This window comes from Lactuca virosa, chromosome 9, assembly GCF_052849685.1.
Source record: "Lactuca virosa cultivar CGN04683 chromosome 9, Lactuca_virosa_CGN04683_v6, whole genome shotgun sequence".
NCBI classification, from domain to species: domain Eukaryota; kingdom Viridiplantae; phylum Streptophyta; class Magnoliopsida; order Asterales; family Asteraceae; genus Lactuca; species Lactuca virosa.
Genome location: NC_136434.1, coordinates 19,871,128 through 19,884,467, shown reverse-complemented (window position 1 = coordinate 19,884,467; position 13,340 = coordinate 19,871,128). Strand labels below are relative to the sequence as shown.

The following is a 13,340-nucleotide window of genomic DNA, read 5'->3' as shown; positions in this document are numbered from 1 at the left end:
ATATTATTTATAGCTTTACGTCATTTAAATACAGTCATTTATATTATTATAGCTTTCAGTCATTTATAGCTTTCATATTTATACTTATTCCGCAATTATTATTCTTTATATATATCTATATCTTATACCTTTAACTCATATATCTGTCACACAGTAACTGGTAACCGAGCATTTTGTTGTGGTGATCAGATTTTTATATTTCCAACAATCGGTATCTGAGCTGATATAAAAGAATATTTTCCAACAGATCCGATGTCTGTTCAAAGCGTATCAGGGACAGATGAATTGAATGTTCAATCTTTAGCTCAATCTGATGACGATATTGCAACGGAAGGTGAATCAGAAGCAGATATCTCGTTTCCTTCTGTCTGTTACTAATTTAATCCGTTTTTAATTCTTATACATTAAAAAATTACTTACGTAGTTGAATATGATGTTCTATCCGTTATTAAGATGTGAATTGGTTTCATTCTGTGAATTTTCAATTGTTTTTTTATTTATAATATTTGTATTTTTACATATACTGTAAAATAGAGTTTAGTTATGTACTTGTTTTCACATGTAAATGTCTGAAATAGAGTTTTTATTTGTTAATTTTATTTATTATTTCCAATTAAACTGTGAATTCTCCTTTTTTTTGTTTTTTATTTATAGTATTTGTATTTTTTGTTGATAAATGTTTTTTTTAAGTATAATTACAATCTTCTAAATGTTATTAACCTGTGAATGTATTTGGTTATGTATAATATAAATGTACTGTGAATCTTCAATTGTTTTTGTTCATATATTACAATATGTGTCTTCTAATATGATAAATAGTTTTTTAACTGTAAATATGGTGTTGTAACTGTTATTATAATATGATTTTGTTTATTTATGTACTTGTTTTCACATGTAAATGTTTGAAATAAAGTTTTTATTTGTTAATTTTATTTATTATTTCCAATTAAACTGTGAATTCTTTTTTTTTGTTTTGTATTTATAATATTTGTATTTTTTTGTTGATAAATGTTTTTTTTAAGTATAATTACAATCTTCTTACTGTTATTAACCTGTGAATGTATTTGGTTATGTATAATATAAATGTAATTATACTGTGAATTTTCAATTGTTTTTGTTCATATATTACAATATGTGTCTTCTAATATGATAAATAGTTTTTTAACTGTAAATATGGTGTTGTAACTGTTATTATAATCTGATTTTGTTTATTTATGTAGTTGTTTTCACATGTAAATGTTTGAAATAGAGTTTTTATTTGTTAATTTTATTTATTATTTCCAATTAAACTGTGAATTCTCCTTTTTTTTTGTTTTTTATTTATAATATTTGTATTTTTTGTTGATAAATGTTTTTTTTAAGTATAATTACAATCTTCTAACTGCTATTAACATGTGATTGTATTTGGTTATGTATAATATAAATGTAATTATACTGTGAATCTTCAATTGTTTTTGTTCATATATTACAATATGTGTCTTCTAATATGATAAATAGTTTTTTAACTGTAAATATGGTGTTGTAACTGTTATTATAATCTGATTTTGTTTATTTATGTACTTGTTTTCACATGTAAATGTTTGAAATAGAGTTTTTATTTGTTAATTTTATTTATTATTTCCAATTAAACTGTGAATTCTCTTTTTTTTTTGTTTTTTATTTATAATATTTGTATTTTTTGTTGATAAATGTTTTTTTTAAGTATAATTACAATCTTCTAACTGTTATTAACCTGTGAATGTATTTGGTTATGTATAATATAAATGTAATTATACTGTGAATTTTCAATTGTTTTTGTTCATATATATTAATATGTGTCTTCTAATATGATAAATAGTTTTTTAACTGTAAATATGGTGTTGTAACTGTTATTATAATATGATTTTGTTTATTTATGTACTTGTTTTCACATGTAAATGTTTGAAATAGAGTTTTTATTTGTTAATTTTATTTATTATTTCCAATTAAACTGTGAATTCTCTTTTTTTTTTGTTTTTTATTTATAATATTTGTATTTTTTGTTGATAAATGTTTTTTTAAGTATGATTACCATCTTCTAACTGTTATTAACCTGTGAATGTATTTGGTTATGTATAATATAAATGTAATTATACTGTGAATTTTCAATTGTTTTTGTTCATATATTACGTAATGATAAGGAGCTATTATATGAGAAATTAAATAATTAATCATTTATTTGTATATAGTTTTAAAATGTACCTTGAACTTCTTGTTCCTTTTCCTTTTTCTTCATTTTCTGCTTTTTCTTCTTGTCAACAACTTTATCTTCTTCAAAATTCACAAGTTAACAGAAAATTCACAGTTTAATCATGAAAATATAATTAAGAAACTTTTTATATTGTACCTTGATTTTTTTGATGTATGTTGTTAGGTGTTTGCAACATTGTTTGTCTTGTTGTCCCTTGAAGATATTTATCTTTCTGTTTTGATTTTTTTGTCAAAATGCTTTTACCCTTATCTGAAAATGTAATTAATAGGAAAATGAAATTTTATGATTTTTAAAAATAATCACAGTTTTAAACCATTATCATTATTCACAATTGAATACCGTTATCTTAAATTTATAAATCTATAAAATCATTAATATATATTCACATTATAAACTTCAACATTCATAATTCAAAATTATTATTACAATGCCAGTTTAAAACTATTTTTATATTCAAATCTATAAAATCTCAAATTCACAATTTAACACAGTGATACTTTTTAAAAAAAATTACGTTATAACATAATAATCATCTAATATTTTTTCATTTTTGCAAGTTTTTTGAATTTATTTAGTTTTTATACTGTATTTAGGGTTTTACCTTTTTTTATGACGGTTGCTTTGTTTGTATGTTGAGATTCGTCTGTTGAAATCATCCTCTTCAATGTTTGTTCTTTTTCAGACGTAGTTTTGATCGTTGTGAATTGAGCTTCTTCAGCTGAAATATTCGTCGTCATTCCTTCATCAGTTGAATTATCTGTCGATTTTTTTCCAAATTCTATTGTTTTACGCCTTTTTGTCATCGTATTGAATAGATTTCTGTAGAATTCTCGTTCGATTATTTCCAAATCAGTAGAATAGAACGAAGATCGTGTTGCAGTGAATTGAATGAGGGAGTTTTGTTGTTTCGAAAAAGTCGTGAATTTAATTAGGGTTTTGATTTGTTCCGACATATTAAAGAATCGGGTAATATGTTTTGAATATTCATGAAATTGCCACAGTGTTTTTTTGCTTAAATGATACATAGTAAACCTTCTATTTCATGAGAATTACAGCTTATGCCATTCCGCGTTTTGACAAGAATTTCCCTTAATTAGTTGGTTCTTAGGTTCTTAATCTTTTTTGGTTCTCATTTGAACCTTTACCTCTATATATATATATATATATATATATATATATATATATATATATATATATATATATCCGTTACATCTTCACCTTGTCTTTGGTGGATGTTGTTTTAAATTTTCCTTGGGTTGATCATCACGTATGAAGTATGGTGCGAGCAGTGGCGGATCCAGAACCAAATCTAACTGGGGTCCAAAAAATACAAAAATTATAAAATTCTGAAAATTTAATGTTTTTTTTGGGTTTTTGAAGTAAAAAAAATCTTCAAAGAGGGTATTTAATGTAAAAGTGGGTGCCAAAAGGGGATTTTTCGTAAAAATTAGATTTTTGGAGGGCTATTTAGTAGTAAAAATTGTGGGGCGCACCTCCAAGTGGGGTCCATGCACCCCACTTAAAGGGCCTAGATCCGCTACTGGGTGCGAGACGGGAGTGATTTGGTCTGAGTAGTGTCGGGAACAGTATTCTGAAGCTTTTTATTTGTCTTTATTCTATGTACATAGTTACATACATAACGGCATGTGATGAATGTGTGTTCTCTTATTTTCTTTTTATTTTCTTTAATAATAATAATAATAATAATAATAATAATAATAATACATTACATGATATAAACACTTATTTCCATTAAACCACACCGCATTCCTCACGTTTCTCTCATTTTTCTAACATTTTTTTTATTTTCACACCAAGAATATAAATTCAAAATGCTCGACATCAAGCAAAAGAAAAATGTAAGTGTTATGGGTTCATAACAACCACAGTCAATTCCTGACAATCAATTCTAACAATACTCACAATATCAAAACAAATTCCCTCAATATTCAATGTGAGCAAATCGCCTCCTGAGAGAGCAACTGTGAAACCATAGAAAATCACAAGGAGATGGAGAAGAAGGAACAAAAAAACATAGAAAAATGGAGATGCGCATGAGCTTGATCGAACCTGTAAGTAGAAAATAGAGATTTGCTCGAGTTCTAAAAGCCTTAAACGAATGAGAAATGGAGATGGAGGCGTTAATGAACTGGTGTTAAAGGGTTAGGTTAAACACGGATGGTGAAGTGGGGAGACGAATCCTGAGACAAGCTAATCGATGAGCAACAGAGAAGATCTGAGACAGGAGACGACCAAGGGGAAAAGGATTCTCAGATCATAACCCTATGGGGATGACCTATCGTCCCTATAACCACAAACAAACGATGTCATTTTCTTATTTTCCAACTAAATAGATTAATATATATATATATATATATATATATATATATATATATATATATATATATATATATATATATATATATATATATATATATATATATATATATATATATTGGGCATAGAAAGCTACGGGGACTATAAGTCGTCCCTATATTTATCCCAAAAAGCTTAATTTCCGATTAAAAAAATGTTATTTTCAATTTTTGTTATTTATTAGAGCGATAGGTCGTCTCTATAGGTGTTTCAAGAACGCGTCAAACCCATATCTTTTCCAGCTTAACATGTTGAGACAAGAAGTCGTCCTTGTATCTTCAAGAGTCAATAAAAAATTGTCAACTCTATGCCGACGATAGGTCGTCCCTATAGGGAGCCTATAGCGACGACAAATGTCGTCCCTGTAGGTGTTTATTCTTGTAGTGGATGTTGATTGAACCATGAATTGAAGCCAAGAATACCAAATAACTTTAAATATCTTCAAAACCGCAAAAAGTTTCAAAATTTCTCTTTCGTATCGCTACAAAAACAAGATCAAGACAGACAGACATTGATAGATACCATGGGTTCCAAACTTATAAGAAAAACTCAATCTTATAACTTCGAGTTTAGACGTTGTACTTTATGTCTTCGATTGTTCATATGTAGGATTTAAGTCCACCAGAGCAGGCAACAAAATGCAAAACAAATTGGAGGATTTACCCAATAAGCAATTGGTTTGTCGAGGGTGAAAGCAGTCACTCTTATTCATGATCTAGGGCTCATGCTTTATCTATTTTCCTCCGAACAAGATTTTTGTTTGAGTAAATTGCATATTTGGTCCGTTTTATGGTTTTTCTTAATAAATTTAACTTTTTTCAGTTGTAACATTGACGACCTTTACAATTTAATTTTGGCCTTTATCATACGTAAAATGATTAAGGTTCCATTAGGGATGACTGTTGACTGAAGAACCGAAATTAGACCTTATAGGGGTATTCCGTTCGGTTATCGGTTCTTCAAAATTTCATTATTTAGTTTCAAACTCAGCACTTTATAAAAAAAAAATCAATACATTCAACAAATAAGCATTTCAAAGATAAACATTGTTAATTGCTAAAACATCATCAAACTCATCAAGATTAATTCTACAACTTCAATGCATATGCCCTAAATCCAAACTTCAAAGTCAATATCAAAGCCCAAACAACAACTCATAAATGATGGGTAAAATAAGGTATGTGTATAATTAGAATAAAGCACACTAAACATTGCTATCCAATAACGATATGTTTGCAACACGAAACATACATAATACAACAAAAACATGAAATAATAAAACAAATGACCCAACCCACACAGACATGTCGGTTAACTAACACCACTTTAGATTGAAGTGAGGAGCCGACCCGTCTAGAAAGCTTCTGGGAATTTGTTAAGGGTTTCCCATTTTTGATGACAGAGTCTTTCTCATTTGAATATGTTTCAGGTAATGAGGCCAATACGGGTTCCGGTTCAGTCTTCTTATTACAAAACAAACATGAAAAAAAAAAAAAAAAGACATGACCCAACCCACAATAACTAACGCCACTTTAGATTGAAGATCATGTAGACACTAGAAGCCAGAAGGCTTGTGTGGGAATTTGTTAGGGTTTCCCATTTTTGATAACGATCCCTTCTTATTCGAACATGTTCCAGGTAATGAGGCCAATATGGGGTGGTATTCTTCTCCAAGACCTCCCTCAGCATGAGTCTGCAAAAGTGATTATTTTGTCTGAAGTACGAGTCTGGCTTTGCATATACATACTTGGGATGGCAAATCTCAAAGAATGCATCAAAAAATAGGGATCGTTCCCACAGGCATTCATCATCTACTGTTCCAAACCACAGATGTTGCACGTTCATAGCAGGAGGAAACAAGAGGAGCCTTGTTCTTAGATCATCCATGTCGATGTTGTCGAATGGCAACATAGTAGTAGTATAGTTGTAAGTTATTATATAAATGTCGCACTTGCATGATAACGCGAGTGCTTCCCTCATCTTAAGAAAAAAATACACATCAACAGGAAGGCTGAGACTGAGTGAAAAGATTTGCTTGAAGAGAGTACTAGAGACAGGAAACAAGAGAGTAGGCAATGCGGCCCCACCGAACCAGAAAAAATTTAATTTTGGAGCATGAACTTGTATGTCCGTAAGCATGCGTTGGCAATCCCGCAGGGTCAAATTCTTGATGGAAGCACATGTGAAATGGAAGCTTTCCGACTTCCAAGATCTCATATCATCAAGTGTTAAACTCTCAAGAAAAGGAAATCCCGATTCGATCATTTTCAGACACGCGTTGCCAGTTACCATACCATAACCACCTAGGGTTAACTCTGTCACGCTGCTTCCTAATGATATTGAATGCGGGGCAGGGGCTTTGAATAGAAAAGGTAGATCGCAGGTAAACACGCCGAGATTTGGGACATGACTGATTTCCAAAGCAGTATTATGAACATCTTGTGAAGAAGAAGATATTGTCAATTCATAAAGACAAGGGAGGTTTTTAACCTTGATGGTTTTGAACCCCTTGCAAGAATGTATAAGCACAATCTTCTCAAGCCGGCTACAAGACGACAATATGTCATGGAGTGCCTCTTCACCTATGCACACACCATCCAATTGCAGCTCTCGTAGGGACACACAGTTGATCACAGGAGTAGGAGTAGTCGTTGTCATCCAAATAACAGAATGGTGCCTCAGCGGGGATGAAACGTCTATCTTACTCAGGTTTTCACCCGACGAGAGTATCTCATCTGGCAATGTAAACGGGGCACCATAAAGGAAGAGTGAGAGGGATAACTCTTTGAGACAAGAAGCTTTGGTAGTTACCACAGGACCAATCCATTTTTCAGCATGAGAAGCTGACTCCTGGTTCTCAATGTCGATAAGAAGCTCAAACCTTTCAATTGGTATGTTGTCACGGAGATACCTTATCAGAGTGTGGTCCACATCCACCAACTTCATGCCGTTTCCATTTTGTTCGCTGCGAACACGAAACCTGAGGATAGGAATAGTATGCCAAGCGTGTAGCCATGACTTGGACAACACGCTCGTGCGGGCCGCTTCTGTTATCGGCAACCGTGATTGTATGTGCTGCATCAACTCCACAACATCTTCTACTTCTCGTCTCATCCCTTCAAACCCATGCATAAATAAATCATAATATAACAACACATCATCAGATCATCTTATCTCATGATACATATAACAGAGTATGAAATCACCAAAAACCAAAATAACCTACTTACTACATACACTTCGTTTCAGTCACTAAAACCAAACAAAAACTCATATACAGTCTAGTGTATGCTTTACCTACTCACAAACATATTCATATTTAGGGAAGCTGTAGCAGCCAGCCAAAAGAGTTAAAAACAGATTTAGGGGCTTTCACTCAACTACAAACACACAACTTGAAATCATGTTCAGCTCAGTGTAGTGTATGCTTTACCTACTACTAACAAACATATTCATATTTAGGGGTTTTGACTCAACTACAAACACACAACTTGAAATCATGTTCAGCTGCTCAATTACACGAATACGGTGGGTATGAAACAACACCATCCAAAAAGCCCTAAAACGGATTACCTGGGTAAGCCCAGACTCATTTACCAAATACCAAAACCACAAAAAGTTTCAAAATTTCTTTACGTATCTGTTCAAAACCACAAAAGGTTTCGAAATTTCTCTTCGTAACAAGAGTTTCGGAATTTCTCATCGTGTAGGTTCAAAACCACAAAAAGTTTCAAAATTTCTCTTCGTATCGGTACAAACAAAATCAAGACAGACAAACATCATTGAGAATTCCAAACTTATAAGAAAAACCCAATCTTGTAATTTCGAGTTTAGTCGCTCGCCGTAGTTTATGCCTCCAATTACATCCACCAAACCAGCCAACAAGATGCAAAACAAATTGGAGGATTTACCTGATAAGCAGCAGCCGGTTCGTCGAGGGCCAGAGCAATCACTGTTATTCAAGATCTAGGGCTACTATCAATAATCAGGATTGTAGTCGTAGAGTAAATATGGTTTTATAGTTTTTCTTAATCAAGTTATTATTATTATTATTATTATTTTTAAATTCAGTTATTTGTTGTTTTCGAAATATAAATGGAACTAGGTCTCCTTCTCGTGATAAAATATACACGAATGAACATGTCAACTAGGGTATTTACGGTTCGGTTTGAAACCGTAAAACCAGTCAAACCGGTCATCTGTTTCGTTTTGCGGTTTGTATTTCTTTTTACGGTTTAGTTTGCGGTTGCAAACTTTTCAAACCATAATGAGCGGTTTGGTTTACTGTTTCAAATTTTTCAAGTCGTATAAAATCGGAACGGACCGTAGGATTTATATATATAAATTATTTTTTTAATGGATTTGTATTTTGTTTTATTATATATTATTTTTTTATATATAAATAATAAAAATTTAAAACCTACAAACTCATTTAATTACCCACCCCAATCCTTTGAAACCGTAAAACCAGTCAAATCGGTCATCTGTTTCGTTTTACGGTTTGTATCTCTTTTTACGGTTTAGTTTGCAGTTTCAAAATTTTCAAACCGTAATAAACGGTTTGGTTTTACGGTTTCAAATTTTTCAAGTCGTATAAAATCGGAAAGGACCGTAGGATTTATATATATAAATTATTTTTTTTAAATGGATTTGTATTTTGTTTTATTATATATTATTTTTTATATATAAATAATAAAAATTTAAAACATACAAACTTTAATATATATAAATTATTTTTTTTAAATGGATTTGTATTTTGTTTTATTATATATTATTTTTTATATATAAATAATAAAAATTTAAAACATACAAACTCATTTAATTACCCACCCCAATCCTTTGTGTTGTGAATTGTGAAGTGAAGCCTAAGTGCCCAACCCTCCAGACGTATGTCACGTAACCTTAGTCTCAATCGATTCTTCCATTCCATCCATTAACCAATTTGCATTCTCCCTTTCCACTTTCCAATTTACATACTTCGACACTTAGTTGTTCATTTAATTTCGTTGGCAGGAAAGCACCGAAGAGACAACTCTATTGTGTTAAAAACAACGAATGAATCAATTGATTAAGTAAAATCAACAAAAGACACAAAGATCTAAATAAAATTTGATTGGCTCAATTTCACGTCTGAAGAGTATAGAGAGTAAGAGTACAAAGTATGATGAAAGTGTTCGAACCAATGCTCTGACCTAAGTACTTACCCTATTTATAGGGTACAACAGACGTACAAAAAATACAAAGACTATACATGACGTAACGAAACTATAATGCATTGTAAATAGATAACATGCCTAAAGTACTCTGCTTTCGATACTTACAGACACATAACGAAAGACACAGCTTTTAACTTTCACTATCTACTTTCGACCCTACAATCTCCCCCTTAGTGAGAACAGTCGAAACTTCAAGCTATCATCTTCAATTTCTGCAAAAGCTCCCTACGAATCTCCATATACCATAGAATGATCTTTCTAATCTCTACTTTGTCTTCATTATCATTCTTTTTGCAGTTGTTGAAGCGATTTAAGAGATTCATGTAATGAGAGTTCGTGTATCTCTAAATATCAGTTACTTGAAATAAAAACTTGGCCGACTTCCCCTTCTTATTCTTTCCTTGGAATACCATACCAAATGGTAGATGAATGATCTCACGATCTTCGAATTCATCAATGTTCATTCTTCCTTGCAGCAACGGTTGTGGCACTTTCGAAGTCTTGTTGATAGCTAAGGCAAGATCAATATCAGTGATAGCTAAATTTTCATAATAACTATCAAGAAATGCCATGATATGAGCAAACCCAAGAAAAAAAAGCATCATTGTTTGTCTCTGTAACTTTCGACACATCAACATTGCTCAGAATCTTTGTAACTATGATGAGATCATTTAAGTTCATCAAAGGAAAATTTGCCACTGTAAACTTGAACACCACGTTGTTTGCCTTCAGGACAATATAACGAAAATTTTGTAGCAGTCCTTCGAATAGTGTAACGTCCCATAAATAATGACAGAAAATTTTCGTTTTTAGATTAATAAATCGTTAATACATATCATTTCCATAAAACCAAGGTAATCAAGATTTAGCAAAACATCATCGAATCAGAGTAAATCACAGAATGCGGAAACATGTGGTGTGTGCTCTGCAATCATCCCGAGCTCTTCCATTTGAAAACCAAAGTACCTGAAACATAAACTGAAAATCGTAAACACAAAGCTTAATGAGTTCCCCAAGATAACTAATACCAAACATACATAAAATCACATAATGGGTCGTGTCCTTCATCAGGTCGCGCCCGACATTGGACCCCGTCCGGCATCGAGCCCTGCTAGGTAAACATATCTGTCAGTCATTAGGCCCCGCCTGACATCGGGCCCCGCCCGGTATAAGCATATAGACGTATAAACATATAAACACACAACACATGCCATAATCATAGAGATAAATAGCATACAGACTAGCCTTCGGGCCCCGCCCGATATCAGGTCGTACCTGGTAACATAAAAACACATACAATATACTCATTAGGCTCCGCTCGGTAAACATAAAACACATAACACATGCAAGAATCACGCAGACAACAAGCATACGAAGCATAACAAACCATGGGTCGACATTGGTGCCTTCAACCCTCTAAACATAGTGAGGAGACTCACCTCGCACTGCTGAATCATATAGAAAATCCCTGACCGCTGGTTGACAGATCCCCGAACTATCAACATCAAAACAACACCAAATCAACACTTGGGTCCCAATCCATATCCATAAATCCATACTCGGGGTAAAAAGACCATTTTACCCCTAACCTAGCTTGGTCAAATACTAAGGCCCAAACTCACAATCTAAAAGGCCCAAAAGCCAATTAATCAACCAAGGCCCAATTATGAACCAATTTTCCAAATTGGGCCCAACCTCCTTATATGAGCCTTACCCTAAAGCCCAACCATTCTACTTAGTCCAGAACACTTGTACTCAGATGGCCCATTAATAACTCAAACACCCAAGCCCAAAAGAAAGCCCAAACTTAAAGCCCAAAATGTAAAGTCCTCTTTGACTGAGTACACCTCGCGTACTTAGTGGGTACGCTAAGTGTACGCCCAAGAAACTCAGTACGCCTCGCATACGAGGAGGTACGCCCCGCGTACTGACCCTGCCCACAACTGACATAGAAAACGCCTTAATCCCTTAAGCTAAGACTTCCATTGCTCAGATCTAGATCCAAAACATGCCTTAATCCATAAAGTTGTTAACTTTGAGCTTTTGCATGGCTCAATGGGTCCCAAATCTAAGTTCTTACTTTCCAACTTCATCAAAAAGGCTAAACCACATGTATGCATTTATATCAACTATCAAGATCACATTTTTATGCATTTGGGACACCTAAAACGTCCAGATCTAGTGTCCAAACTCTTGGGGCAAGCTCAAAATCATAAATACAAAACAAAGGGACTAAAAACCACCCCAAACAAGTTCTAACCAAAGAGATGCCAAGATGAGAGCTTTTTACATTCAATAGATGGAAAAGGATGAAAAACTTCTGGATCTACAAGCCCCACTCCAAAAGATGATCCTTGAACAATATTCAACCTCTTCAAATGCTCGAGAACACTCCAAAATCATATACAAAAGCTTAAGAACTCCAAGATGGTGGTTAAGAGTCGAATATCAGGGTTTAGGAGGCCGATAAAGGTCAAGACTTATGAAGATAAGATTCTTAAATAGGGGTAAAACCCTAAAAATGAGGGTTTGGTGTTGAAGGGAGTACGCCCCGTGTAACGACCCAATTTTTCAAGGCCAAAAATTTCATTTTTAATTGAAAACTTTGCAAAACATTTGAAAATAAACAACATTCGATCATATCATTTCTTAAAACACGTTACGTGTCTGAAATCCAACATACAAAAACAACCATAATGTCAGAGTACAAAATCCCAGAATAGCTCATGATGCGGAAAACGATGTGTGTGTATGATGTGCCGCTACCGCGCCATCTCCTTCCCCTTCGATGAAGAGGTACCTGAAAACAAAACTGTAAACTGTAAGCACAAAGCTTAGTGAGTTCCCCCATAATGCCACATACCATACAATCATATGATGAACAACTAGGGGATACGGGCCTCGCCCACACCCATGGAGATACGGGCCTCGCCCACACTCCGCTAGCTAGGAGATACGGGCCTCGCCCACACTCCACTGTATGAGAGATACGGGCCTCGCCCACACTCCGCTATCTGAGAGATACGGGCCTCGCCCACACTCCGCTATCTGAGAGATACGGGCCTCGCCCACACTCCGCTATCCATGGAGATACGGGCCTCGCCCACACTCCGCTATCCATGGAGATACGGGCCTCGCCCACACTCCGCTACAAAACCTTAACATACAAGTATCACACAGACAACAAGTATAAGCAATTCTATCATACTGGCATATAACATAATCAAACTCAACTATGAGATATGGGCTCCGCCCACACTCCGATACTAACATATCGTCTATACGGGCCGGCCTTGGTGCCTTAGACCCGTCCCTACTGGAAGGAAAACTCACCTTGAAAAGTAGCTGCTGAAAGTCTGCTTGCTAGACGTCTGACTGCTACCCCGGTAATCCTCTGGCTATAAATCCATAAACATAGATTAGCCACTCATAAATACCCTTAGGTTAAATGACTGGCCTACCCCTGACCCAAGGTCAACTCCTTGGTCAAAGTCAACTCCCAGTTGACTGGACTCGCC

At 33.9% G+C, this 13,340-nt stretch overlaps 1 protein-coding gene across 1 annotated transcript; it reads right to left on the bottom strand.

Moving 5' to 3' along the window:
* Positions 1 to 5,770: 5,770 nt before the first annotated feature.
* LOC145138066 (F-box/LRR-repeat protein At3g03360-like) lies at positions 5,771 to 8,625 on the bottom strand. Its single transcript, XM_079072215.1, has 2 exons — positions 8,518 to 8,625; positions 5,771 to 7,722 (listed from the first exon to the last, which is right to left on the bottom strand). The coding sequence occupies exon 2, from the start codon at positions 7,718 to 7,720 to the stop codon at positions 6,128 to 6,130; it is 1,593 nt and encodes a 530-aa protein (XP_078928341.1). The 5' UTR covers positions 7,721 to 7,722; positions 8,518 to 8,625; the 3' UTR covers positions 5,771 to 6,127.
* Positions 8,626 to 13,340: the final 4,715 nt, after the last annotated feature.